At 46.2% G+C, this 13,767-nt stretch overlaps 1 protein-coding gene across 1 annotated transcript in view; it reads right to left on the bottom strand.

Annotated features, from left to right (window-relative positions):
- The window catches only part of TECTA (tectorin alpha), a 36,002-nt gene extending 22,858 nt beyond the window's left edge, over positions 1 to 13,144 (bottom strand). The window contains exons 1-3 of the mRNA XM_068916496.1: positions 8,017 to 13,144; positions 5,215 to 5,348; positions 4,049 to 4,336 (exon numbers count right to left, since the gene is read on the bottom strand). Of these exons, the coding sequence (XP_068772597.1) occupies positions 4,049 to 4,336; positions 5,215 to 5,348; positions 8,017 to 8,080 (486 nt within the window). The 5' untranslated portion in view covers positions 8,081 to 13,144. The remainder of the gene's footprint in view (positions 1 to 4,048; positions 4,337 to 5,214; positions 5,349 to 8,016) is intronic.
- Between the last annotated feature and the right edge of the window lie 623 nt (positions 13,145 to 13,767).

Below are 13,767 nucleotides of genomic sequence, written 5' to 3'. Positions count from 1 at the left end.
AATGCCAAACATGAGCTGGCATACACTCTCCCTCCTGATGTGACTCCAGCTGCTCCCATCCCAACCGTTCCTTCTGTCCGGGAAGCAACAATTGCACTTCTGATCCGATTTAACACCAATAGATGGCAGTATGAGAATAAGCTCATGCAAAAAAAGCAAGTGCCGGGATTTGGACTGTTACAACCTGTTATCTTCCTGCTACCAGATCTTAGCTTTTCTCATCACCAAGTTACCTTACCGGGTTCCCTTCCGCGTTCATATTCTACAGCACTGTTAACGGCAGCGTACATCAAAGTCAACCAAGTCTTGTACCTAAGGAAATGCCACTGTGCTTAGTTACCAGGTCCCATAGCTACCTGCCAAATCTGCTGATCAAATTCCTCCTTTCACATGAAATGATTCTGCATTTCCAGCCACAAATATTTCAGATAAATTCACTCAGCTGCAAACCCAGTCCTCACGCAAAAAAGATGTCCTTTGCCAGCTGGTGAAGGCAACAGAGAACTAAGATCTTAACTTCTACAATCGTGCAGAAAGGCAAAAGACTCTATGCCCTTACTTAAAGTAATGCCCCTGTGCATCTAAATTTGGTTGCAGAATTCAACACTGGGAGTGTAACGGATTGATTGCAAGTCAATAATTCATCTTAGCTATCTGCATTTTCCTTCCTGTTGCTTCCCGTCCTAAACTGTTATGCACCAGGCCTGGGCCTTGGTAAACGACCAGTCCTTCCACCTCTGCGGAAGCAGAATTTCAGTGAAGGACAAAGCACATGTTGCCCCTCTTCTACTTCTTTGAAAATAACATGATGAGCCTAGTTAACTGGCCTCTACAAACCAGAAAACGGTATAGTTCACAGCAAGGGAAGGGGAAAAAGCAATCTAATGCAGAGCTACCATTTTCACTCATCCATACTGTCTCCTTTTCCTTTGGTTCTATCTCTTACATCTGTTTTTTTTCCTCTACCTCTTCAGCACATCTGTTGACTTTTGCCAAGTCTTTTTCCAATACTGTGAGATCTGAAGGCATTAAAACCATAATGGCTTTAGCACTACCTTGGAGAAGTAGTATGCCGTGCCTTTAGAAATGTGGAAATGACAGAAAATATCTCCCATCAGGCCCGTTTTCCAGAAAACCAAACTAACACCCAAGAGGTGGCCTGCTGTTGGGTTCTATGATAAAAACTTGTGGTGCAAACTGCAGCCTGCTGAACACAAACAAACTTGCCACAGCAACTTGGGGAAACGTCAGTGTGTCCTTTCTCCCATCGCCTTTTTGTCCTGCCTGTAGGATTGCAATTTCTCCACAGCAGGGACCATGCGTTACTCTGAGCATGTACAGCACATGTGGTGCCCAGCATGCACGGGGCCCCAACATATCCCAAGACTACAACAAACACAGTGAGGCTATCAAGGGGAACAAACACCATGCTGGTCAGGTGCATCCATGAGGTTAATAGGAGCTGACCCAGCATCATGGGTTTCCAGATTGGCCGACAGTCTTCATTAGGAGTGATTATGTGAACCACATAGATTTCCCAGTTGGACACTCACAAGTCAGAAGTGAGTTGGCAAGCCTAGCTGTGCAAAAAGGTCTTTGGAAACTGAACCCATTTGACCTGGAGTCACCAAGAGACAGCAAGTGCAGCATCCACGATGCCACATTTGCAAAATTGCTATTCAAATTAGAAACAAAGAATTTTCTGCAGCTTTTCTGCATTGCGAAGAATTTCTTCCTTAAGTTGCATTGTGCTATTCCGCGTGCCAACTGGGAGCCGTGGTGGCTATTGAACGGGAAGGCTGCTCTGTAACAAAATTAATAGCATTGTGTTGCAAATGTAATTCTTCAGGCAATACACAAATCTCTGCGTTGCTCAGTGTCTGCAAATATATATATATATATCTATATATGTATTTTTTTCAGTGAGCTTTGCTAGGACTGGAAAAAAAAATGCATTAAATCTGAAGCCTCTCTAACAAATGGAAAAGAGCAGAACTCTCTAGCAGAGCCAACTCCTCAAGACAGAAGCAGCCAACTCGGCACTCACAGTTTACACACTCATCCTGAAAAACCCGTTCCCCAAGCAATAGTGTGTGTCACTCACACGCTATCTGCACCCCCTCCCCCCGCCCCCGTCTTCTGGGTCGACCCTACCGGCAACACGTGAGCGGTACGGCACGGATCTTGCGATGTCAGCTGTTGTCACAGCTCACGTATTAACCAGAAATTAAAAAGTGCTTCCTGCCCAGAAGAAGATCGCGTATGCCACTGCCATCCCTGTCCTCTGAGATCAGACTCTTGCATTTATGGAAATGCAAAGAGCTACTGCAGCCAAATCGCTAGTGTGACTTTCTAGTCAGTCTCTATTGGTCTTCCAATGCAGACAGGTCAGCAGCTATCAGTGCAAAAATGCTGTCAGTATTCCCTTTGCTTTTCCCCTTTCTATTTAAGCATCCGCATAGGATTTCAGAGCAGCTGTTCAAACCCTTTTTTATGAGATGCCCTCACCACCCTCTTGGGTTAGTGCTGTCAAGAAAGCATTTCAGCTTCAGCCATGAAAAAAGCCATCATGTTCTGAAAGGAAAAGGCTATTTTTGCCAAATAAATACAAATTAAAGCTCCCATTTTCTCTTTCCTGCCCCAGACTCCTCAGAGAATGGATTACAGCCAAAAATTAACTTATTGCAGCTTCCTGAACTTGGGCATTTTCTGCAGGAGCAGCCCTCCCTCCTCATGGAGGCAAGGAGAAAGTAACGAGCTAAGTTTCGTTTCGAAGCTGCCATGGCCTTGGAAGTTGGGCTAGGCGTGCAAAAATAATCAGACTTGTATTGTGTCCTAGGTAGTCTTGAGTAGCGGGGAGAGAAGGGAGAATTATAAAATTCATCCAGCAACTGAAGAGGGGAACAGCACACCAAGTAGAAGATTATAATAAGAGAGACAAAGGAAGCCTTCCACTTCCACCTCCGCAGCCCATTTGTTTCAATCACCCTGCTGCTGCGTGCCTATCTTTTCCCAATATGAGAAGGCCCTGCTGCCTCTCCCCAGGGCTAAGTGCCAGTCAGGTTTATCCCTGCCCCGCTAAACGTACACTCTTGTGCCCTGATCCAGCTCTGGGGTCAGCAGAGCTGCCTTCAAGTCCCTTTGCAGGATCGATGCAAGTCTGTGTGCAGTTTGGTACTTTCTGCTCAATTCCTGGGCACCACTTGCCACTTCAGAGTCTCTAAAAGCATCTGCTATACGTGTACACACAAAGCCTTTCAGCCCCAAGCACGCATACGCGTGCGCATGCTCAAATGCCACATACACAGTACGGCTCCTTTTGGTACTTGGCTCCCTGCTAAAGGGTACTTCTGTTTCTTGCCCAACACCCAGGCTACATTACTGCCATAATGAGTTGCCTTTAAACTGAATCACGCTTGAGAAACTGACTGGAGGTTAGCAGTGAGAACGTCGAGTGATTTACGCCATGACAGAGGGCATCAGTCTCCCCTTTCCTATTTACGGAGAAGCCCCTGAGCTAATATTCCATTAATAAAATTTGGCTCTTCCAAGGTCTCTGTAGCCCTACACAAAAATAGCTCTCTTTTATCAAAATGGAAACCAAGGCGAAGCAAAGGTCGTGCAGCAAGGCACAAATGAAAATGGAAATCTGCATTTGTATCTAACAGAAATTATTGAGAACGTGATCGAACTAAAAACTCCTACCCAATACAGGAGCCTTGTTATGGCGTGCAACATACAAACACCTAAGAAAGGATGCTTATCCTGGAGCTCTTGCAGCCTATGGCAAGGATCTTAGGGTCTACCATGGGAGAGGACTGGTATGCTCATCTGCTGGAAGGGCAACTGAAGAGTAGGAAGGTGAAATGACTCGCTCAGATTTCCACGCAAAACCTTTGCCAGAGTCAGGAAGCAAACCTCATGTTTCTAGCTCCTGACTCATTAGCCTCCTGTTCGTTTGCCAGTTCTTCCTTTACTAAATACATTTACAGCCATAGACTCAAACATCAAACACGATCAGCCAAGAAGCATAACCATTTGCCCTTACTGGAGTCGTGCTGCTCCCTCCGTAGAAAGTGACTTCCTCCCAGGTGGCGGTGAAGATCCAGATGGCGGAGAAAGAGGACATGTCTTTGAAGTACTTGCGGATGTCTTTGGAGGCTCTCTTCAGCAGCTCGGGGTCTGTGCTCTCCCTGTAGTAGATCTCTCCTCGGATCCCGTTGTGCACATCTGCCCAAAACGGAGCAAGGAAGGCTCGGCCGTCCGAGAGGGGGAAGGCTTCCGGGGTGAACTGGCTCACTAGCACGTTGAAGGAGATCACACCATTGTTGTTGACCTGCAGAAAGAGAGTAGCTTGCATTTGACCAAATCTTAGCAGCCGGCAGAGGGTTGCCAGTTTGGCAGAATATGCAGGGTGAGTGACTCCTGACAGAAACTGCCTTATAATAATGACAGCCTGCAAGAAGGCCTGGCCACCTTGGCAGAGATTCAGCTTCATCCTACCGCTGGAGGCCAGTGCGGCCAGGCAGGCTGGGTTCGGGAAGCAAAGGTATCTTTACCTCTCTTCTGATAGCTGGGCTCACAGGTTTATGGCCTGCTTTTCACTTTGACTGGTTATACACACAGAGATTAGCTCCCACAAAACGTGGACAAACTTTGGATCGGGATTATGGTCATGCTGACTTAGGCCAATGTCTAATGTACTGTTTTTATGCGCTCTCATTAATCCTCTTTTAGTATAGCCTGGAAGGCATGGCTTTCCCCTCGCCAGGCTTTTGCTGCGATCTCGTTTGAAAACGGCAGCAGTCCATAATTTTCTTGGGCACCCAAATGAAGGTCCAAATCATTATGAAGGTCCAAATCATTGCCTTTTTTTTTTTTCCTTGCGGGTCTCTGCGTGTTCTTGTTTCTTGTCATGTAACAGGAATAATGCTCCTTGTGTCAAGGCCTTAGCTTTGCTGCACCATTTAATCACCTACAAAGACAATTTATTGCCTTTTATATTCCTTCCCCATGAACATTAGCCCATTAAATATACCTTTGACTTTCTTAATCATAAAACCTATCAGTTCATGAAATCTAAGAACTTGTCAGGTAGGTACTAATAAATCTTCCAATTCTTGACGATGGGGAGAGCGTGTTTAAAATGCGGCTGCTAATGGCAGGAAAAAAGAATAAAAGGAAAGTCTGCAGCAAAGCTACTTCTCCACTTACATAAATGGTTCTGTACGGGGCTCCAAAAAAGATGAACGGGACAGAGAGCTTAATCTCAGGAGAGCTTCCATCATCAACTTTGGGCGTTTTCGTGTCATTCTGCCAGAACGGATACAGACTCGCCATGGTGTGAGCTGAAAGGAGAGGACAGAGCCCTTAATGACAATGCCAGGACCAGTCCTGACTTCAGAGGGAGCACGACCCAGCCCCTGGGATTGCCTGTGCCGAAGCTTTGATCTCCACCTTTCAATCTGTACAGCAGGGAGAACAGCTCTGCTGTACCCTGGGGATTCACTGAAGGTGCCAGGACAGACCAAGAGGTGCTCAGGGGTCTGGGGAAGGGTCACTGCCTCCTCCTGTGCTCAGAGCCGCGCTCCCTCAAGCCGTTGGCCGCCCTGGAGCGCTCTCCCCAGCAGCAGCCGAGCCCACCCCGCTCAGTCCCCCGAGGACTCCCATTGCTGGGTTAAAGCTTAAGGTGTCATGAACGTTCCAAAGTTTCCTGACAAAGTTAGGTTTCCTGCTAAGAGGTACTGTTGGTGCACGTACTTGCCTCTCCTAAAAATATTTTAGAAGGTTTTGACATGTTTCAATACAAACCTGTCATTTTCTACAAGACTAAAATCTGTTTTCCAATCAGCTCTGCTCACAGGCATACAGACATGTCCCTAGGGCGGATGCCCTTTCCCATGCTGGCTCCTGACGGATCTCTGCTATCGTTCAGTTCCCCATTTTTTTGGTTTCCTATCCGCGTGACTCCTCACAGAGGAAGCGGGGGCTTAGTTTGGTTTTCCTCCCCCTCCTCTCCTCTTTGATGTAGAAAAGAAACGTACTGTCCTCACGATATTCAATAGAAGGTGACGTGAGCGACTGGACTCGGAACAATCCGGGCTCTGTTTAGCTCAATTCAGGACATGCTTTTATTTTCTGGGTCCTAACCAGCGGTTTGCAGAGGCCTCTAGCTACAGAGAACTTGCTCCGAGTCCAGCTTTTAAAGACGCACATGGGTGTCTTACTATTCCCTGAAGGGGAAGGTGTTCTGTTCTGGTAAGGTTTAAGCCTCCCCCCTGCTAGAAACTGCCTTGTAATAGGGACGGTAGTGAGCTGACCCTTTGCAGCATGTTCGACTGGTCAGACTTTCCTTGGGGAGAAGGGAAAAAAGGGAAATCTGGCCTAAACCCTACGTGGGTTTGGAAACCCCAAGATACAGGCGTGTGGCCTGAGTTCCCTGCCAGACGTAAAGTTCGGCGGTGTGTGGTGGCGCCGAGCTGCCAGCCTGCTTTCACAGGAGGCTCTCAAGGACCGTGGCAACGCTCCTTGCTGCCAGGTAGTAAAACAAGTCATTTCACAGCTGTTATGCAACTGACAGATTATTACAGGCTGAGGCATAGCTACGAGACATAGATTTAACCTCTTTTTTAGATGTAAAGTTCAGCAAAAACTTCTCAGTGTTAGCTTCTTAACCGTTACTAGTGTGATACTGCTATAACTTTGCATGCATTGCTTCATCTGCCCGAGCACCTCGCCAGCCCCCACCAACAATGATTTTTACCATTGATGGCATTTCTCATGGGTGGACTGCCATCCTCATTTTACAAGAGAGGAGAGAGAGTCACAGCTTTTAAATGAACTGACCAGGGAAAATGCTTAAAGATTTCCCATCTCCCAAGCTCTAAGCTCCCTGGCTAGAGGTCCTCGAGTCAGCCGCATATCTAGTATCAACCACACAGTGGAAATACACTGCGTTACTAAACTAAAGGTGCTTTTCCAGTCTGTATCAACTCAATATGCCTCCCTCTGGAGTAAAACCTAACAAAGATTACCCCATGAGACTAGGGAGATGTTCCTGTGCTTTTCAACATCATAGAAAAATGGAGCTTGGAAGGGTCTCCAGAGGCGACCTGGCCTCCCCTCCTGCTCCAAGCGGGGCTGACTGCACAGTCCGATCAGATTCCTCAGGGCATCGTCCAGCCCAGTTAGGTAACTTCATCCTCACAAACAAAATGCACTGAGAGAAACGTGGCCACCGTGGGCCATCTCCCCAAGACACATCCCCGTCTAGGTTGCAGTCCAGAGGGGCACATCCCGACCTGGTGTCGGACAACTCTACAGTCAATGCTGCCAACGTTTCCTAGGCAGGAGCTCGAAGAACAACTCAATTACAGAAGACCCTGGGGGCTGTGACATTTTGCTGCCTCTCACCCAATTTACCCTTAACTTGACATAGGTTTGTCTGCCCGGTTGGTGGTTCAAAGACTTGAAATTTGTCAAAGTCCTATTTCATAGCAACTGGCAAGACCATCACAACCTCTTGCATGCACCATTGTGTGCCCATACAGCAATATACATACATGAAATGCTCACAAAGCTCAACAACTTGTGTGGTCTCTGTGTCCCGTCAGCTTTTTCGGCTTCCTATGGAAAGCAGTGTGCCAGGTCCGCATTTAACGTAAGCTGTTGTCACTTCATTGCTTCTAATGAAGTGAGGACCATTTGTACAGGCTGACGTCCATCTCCTGCAACACAGTCTATCACTCTTCCAGACTGGCACCTGTGCTTACCCATGAAGGCACACAAATCTTCGTGTTTTGTAATCACCCTTAAAGCCCGTGGACCCTCCAGCCCCAAAGGAAAATCTGAATTCAGCTCAGTGTTGTACTTGCTCCTAAGCAAGGGGATGAGTGTATTTTTTCAGACCCTTTGTACTTGTGTGCTCCCTGGGCACACTCTTGCTCCGAAGTGAGCGCTTTCCCATAATAGAGGAAGAGTGTCAGTATCGCAGCGCCCTAAGTCAGAGATACCAACCTTCGTGCCGTGCGATTAGGACTGAAAGGGCCACCCAGGTTCTAAGCAGCAATCGGTTGTCCATCCTAAAGGAAAGAGAGAAACCCAGACACACATCACATCAATGGGAAAGTACATCCTCCAGCAAACCCCAGGTGACATCTAGTGCAATCACTTCCTGAAGTTGCCTGCTTGCTCCTAATGGGTGGACATTTTGGGGATGGAGATCCCTCACCCGCGAAGCAGGCCTAAAATGCCTCCTTCATTAAGTGGCGTAATGAGAGCTCTCTGGTGATAAAAGCACGTTGCCCTGCAGGCATTGTCAAAGCAAGCCCTTACCATAACAGACGAGGGTCTAATTTCACACAGAGACTGGAATTTGTAAATAGCCCAGTCTCTCAGTAGGTTTCCAATTCTCCTAACAGTTCAAAAACAATTCCTGCCTGATCTGCCTAGCATGAGGGTACTTCTGCCCGACTTCCAGACAAATAGCTTCACCTTGTTCCAAAAATGAAGCCGATTCTAAGCTGCAGTGTACTTTCATCATTAAGAGGCCTCAAATGTTTCTTTAACTAATCCTTCGCAGTGGCTGGTAACACAACGATCACTTAACGTTTGTGACTAGCGTGAAAGGTGCACAAACATTTACACAGCTGGGCAATTTCCTCGCTGTACAGAAGTTAATGACAGAGAAGCAAAAATGAGACTGGGCACACGAAGAAGAAAACCTGCACCCATCTGAATTCCTTTTGCGCCTGATACAATTTGTTACTCATTATTAATCAGATAGGAAATATTGTTAAAATACCTGCTATGAATTCCTCTCCCATCACTCCCGTTCATTACACATAGGCAGGGCTCATGCAGAGCTAATAGAAAGCTATCACGTCCTCCCCATGCGCATGCATATGAATGAAAATTGCAGGATCAGCTTCAGACACGAATTATAACTGCATGTTATGTATAGCCTTCGTTTCCATTTCTACCTCCGTATCAAATAATCTTTAGGCATCACATGAATTTCAATTGTGTGGACACAACTGCTACAAAACACTGCATCTCTTCATACTGTCTCTCTCTGTGGATCTATTTCTATAGTCTAGGAACAGCAACAGATCCAACTACTTAACACATATAACATAGTCCTACAGCGAGAAACGTTACGTCATCTCTCCTGCATCACTTACACTTGAGTCCGATTAATGGGAGCTTGGAAAGTGCAAAACACGGTGGAAGGCAAGTTCCACAGTGTTTCAGTGCTTCACCATGCGCCAGTTGCCATCAGGCTGGCAAAAATCTGCTTTCAGCTAACTTGCTCTAGGGTGAGAAAAATTCGTTTCACCGTGGAAGAGCTTTACCACATTCTTTATCTTGAAAAGCCGATAGAATTTTATATAGGTCATAAAATCTCAGTCCCTGTAGCTTCATTAGCAGAGAACAGGCATACAATGACTAGAGAAGAATACGGCGGTCCGAGAACAAGACCAAGAAAGGCATCGCTTGGGAAACACGACAGAAAATAGTGAACACACTACTTAGCGTACCACTTTCAAAAGCACATTTTTGCCAGTATGGGGGAGAAAAAATTTACCAACCTGTTTTGTAGACTAGAGAAGAAATTAAATCGGAAATTTTAAACCAGTCTTGGTAGAAGAGGGGGAAAAATTATGTCAATGGAGAATGCATTTCGGTGCTCTTTCGCCAATTATTGCTGATGACTAAACCGATGTCTCACTCCCCTTGCTCTTGCAATCGAAAAGTCCGTTTTCTTCAGGGTTGCTTTAGGGCTGCAGTAGTGTTGAGCTGCAATCACAATTTTTGCCTCTATTGATAATCAGCAATTTAATCTAAAGATGAGATTCTGGCCTGGAGAGGTAGAGAGGCTTCTTTCTTCCCAAAAAGCTCACCCTTCAAGTAGATTTAGATGAAAATGTCAGCTAGTCAGAGCTGGGTTTGTGGCTGTTCTGCTCAGAATCACTTTTCACTGAAAGGGAAAAAAAAAAAAACCCTCGGAAGAATTGAGCCCCTTCCTCCTTTGTGTAAGCAAAAAAAAAAAAAAAAAAGGCATCAATATAGTGTTACAGAATTAGCATTAAACAGTGCTAGGCTTAAAGCGCAGTACAAAGTTAGTGCCACGAAATTTCAATGAACTTAATTTTCCATCAAAACCTTGTTTTCGTTTCTGTAAATCAAGTTAGTTCTGCTTCTACAGGTACAAGAAAAAAAACTTTTTCCGTAAAGCACATTCTCTCCACATCTTCTGGAGAAGCTTTTACTCCTATTCCTGTTCCCACCCTCTCAGAGGACCGCCTTGCATTTTTAATCAAGCTCGAAAGGAACTTTAAGCAGAGACTACTGTGAATATTAGGCTCTGTTTTCACACGTACAACCTGCAGTTTACACCAGGGGAAAACACGAACTCCGTCACCCCTTGCCTCCACCTCTCATAGCAGCGGCCAACACCTGGAGCGTATGTGAGGTCCACAGCTACCTCAGGGGACAAAACCAAAGGCTGAGGCTGCACCTGAGTGAGGACTTATGGCCAACAAGCCATACGTTTGAACGGGTGCAGGCTGTCCGAGCTGCAGCTTAACCACATGAAAACAGCGCTGCTCACACTTAATTGAAGGCAGCACATAGAAGCTCTGATGCTCAGCGCTCCGTTTGCTGAGCCACTTGCTGCAGCCCACTTGCGAGTTCCTGGCATGTCTGTTTTTTTCTCATGCCCACCTCTCGTCCTATGCTAAAATTAATGCAACTACAAGTAGTGACGTGAGCATGCAATTACATGTTTGCAGGACTGAGCAAGGACATCCTGGCCCTCCGTGCACATGGCACGTGACAATCTGAGCTGAAGAAACAACAGGGGTGCTTATTTTTCTTGGGACCTAAGTTGCTGGCAACTCGCTTTGCACATATTTCCACCTGTGCTTAATTCCAGGCTCTCACACGCCCTCGCTGACTTAGTGTGGGACCACCGCTAGTCCTGAAGTTAGTATCTGCCGAAACAGCTGCAGGATGCAAGCGCTAAACTGTATTACAGAAACCAAAGCTCTTCACCAGAGCCAGATCTGTACCCTACGAGACCTCTATGGCTTTAATTCAGTTCACATCAATGTCATATGAGAGAGAACGAGAGAGACAGAGAAGTGATTGAAGCGTGAAGGATGGAATCAACCCCAGTAGTAAAACTGGCTTTTGAGACCTCCATTAAGGTTCAATCTAAATAGGTGGTGCTCCAGCTTCAGCGTTGATTGGTGGGAAAATTGTCATGTTTTCATGCACAAAGACATGTGGTACAAACTTAGAAAAATAATGATTTTCTCTTGACATTTTTATGGGGGCCTTTTATTAACTATTTTCACTGCTAGGAGTTACGTATTCCTTCTTTTCTCCCATATACATCCATGACCTGCGTCCTGTCCTTTGACAGAAAAAAAGAGGGGACAGGAAAATAAATGGCGGGGGGAACCTCTAAAATCCTGACGAGCCAGACTGCTCTGAAGATGTTGAGCAGCTTGAGTTCAGCTTTTTTCCATGTTTAACGGCATACAAAATTAAAAGGACCCTCACCATAAAGGAGCAGGACTCCAAGGTGTCTTACTTTATCTCCAACAGTGTCTTTTAGCATAGCATGGCACAGAACAGTATACTGCTTCCACGGCAGATGCCAAAGTTTGCTTTGCCTTTATCCTCCAAACATGGCCATGCCCCAGGAAGCTTTATTGGTTTTTTTCTTTTCTAAACCAACAGTTAATTTAGGAGGGCAGCAGGATTTTAAAATACTGGCTAGTAAAGCAGGGGAAGAATATATCCAGGAGCGCTACCTGCCACTCCACACACCGTAACTCTTCCTTTTCGCTCCCATACAAATTTTAAAAGTTACCAGCAGAAAGAAAATAAATTGATTCTTCTCAGATTGCTTTGTGTGAGAGAGAAAACCTGTGAAAACAGGTTTCCTTCTGCTACTTTGGTAGTTTAACATTCAGGTCCTTTTTGTCCTAGGCAAGTGTACACCAATTTCTTTGATCAGTTTGATTAGGCTTCACTGTCCCCTTGGGGAAGACTTTGTTTTCTATGCTATTTTCTTTTGGCAGGGGATGCTCCTTTCACGCAGTGCTGAGTAGTGCATCGGAGCCCAACAAACCACCATTGCTTTAGCAGCCCACTTCCTTCCTGTGTCAGACTTTGAGAAAAAACAAGCATTAAGAGACGAGATAAGGTGGGGGTCCGGCTGCTTGTCCTCGGCCAGGCAGGCAAAAGGCAGAGCAACCACAGGCGGGATTAGTTTTGCTGAATTCCCATCTCAGGGGCTCAGCTTAGCCCAAGGAAGATGCAAAAGGGCTTTCCCCAGCAGCCGTGTTCCTGCTGGGAGGGCACCTCCTCCTTCCTCCAGCCTCTCCCTGGTAGTCCAGTGCAGGCTGGCACGGTAACACCCCCCCCCGCCCCGACTGCTCCCAGCTGGCTGCTTTCCTACAGCAGGTACCTTACCTTGCTCCATAGGAAGCCCCAGGCATGCTCTCTGCATCATGAAGTGCTGTCAGGAAACCAGTAAAGTAGCCTTTGCTTTCCTGAGTCTCCCCTCCTAGCTGCTAAACCCACAACTAAATGCTTTGGTGGGCCATACCGCCCTCCCCATAAGCAACTGAGCTGGAAGCTTACTGAGTCTTTCCAGGAGGGTGAAAGCTCATGGCAACCGTGAGGCTAGTCCCACTACTGCGCACAGGCAGCAAGGAACGGAGACAGAGCTCGTGCTTCGCTCCTGGCCTGGAAGCGGACATTTATCACCTCCACTGAAAGACACAGTTCAGAAGAGGAACAGACATTCAAGCATTAGGACCTTACCATGTAAAGCAAAATGACATGGTTTGGAGACAAAATGCTTTGTTACTATTTCCAAAGCGCTCAGCGTCGCTTTCAACAAGCGGGATTGCTCACAAGTAAGGTGACTGAGCCTTAGCTTGTAGGGCAGACAACTGACATGACAACTGGCTGACATCTCTCTTTGTTAGGAGAACAAAAACAATTCTTGGCAGGTTTAACTCTGCCAAAGGTGTGCATAAACGTGCGGGTGAGGAGGAGGGAAAAGTTTTGCTTGAAGAAACAAGGAAAGTGCTCACAAAAGTCCAGAAACTTTTTTTTGTGCAAAAATTTAAATAAGTTTATTGAACTGATCCAAACCGATTACCTAAATTGGCCTGAATTCCACTGCTAAGTCTGCAAGCAAACCAAAGGCAAATTGTGGGAAGTATATTCCCCATGAGAGAAACCAGAATAAAAAGAGAGATGGACTTAACAGCTTTTCCTTTTTCTTTAAAATTACATATGGATGTATAATTAATAGAGTGCAAGAATAGAACTTCATGTTTAAATCATATTTGAAGTTTCCAGTAACTGCAGAAAAGCAATCACAGAGACAAAGGCCTGAGATGGCGAAAGCCCCTTCTACCGTTGCTCTGGGGAAGACGTCTCCTCTAATGCCTACGCAAAGCGCCACAATCAAATGAGGGTGGCACAGCTGCCAGGAATACATATTTTAGCCTCTGGGCTGCTTTCAGCAGATCGTTTGCATTTTCAAATCTGTACACGAACAGAACCTAAAGAATCTCATTTACAAGCAAAAATAGCAACTGACAGAGGCAGAGCCAACGCGTCGCATTTTTAGGATTACAGACCAGAGGAGGCAAGGGCAAAACAAGACCCCCTCCCCAGAGGCAAGGAGCATGATTAAGCACGGTTCCTTTGAGGTGTCCCAAGCCACCGTAGACTACG

Source organism: Struthio camelus, chromosome 22 (genome assembly GCF_040807025.1).
Source record: "Struthio camelus isolate bStrCam1 chromosome 22, bStrCam1.hap1, whole genome shotgun sequence".
NCBI lineage: Eukaryota > Metazoa > Chordata > Aves > Struthioniformes > Struthionidae > Struthio > Struthio camelus.
This window is presented reverse-complemented; position numbering and strand designations above follow the sequence as displayed.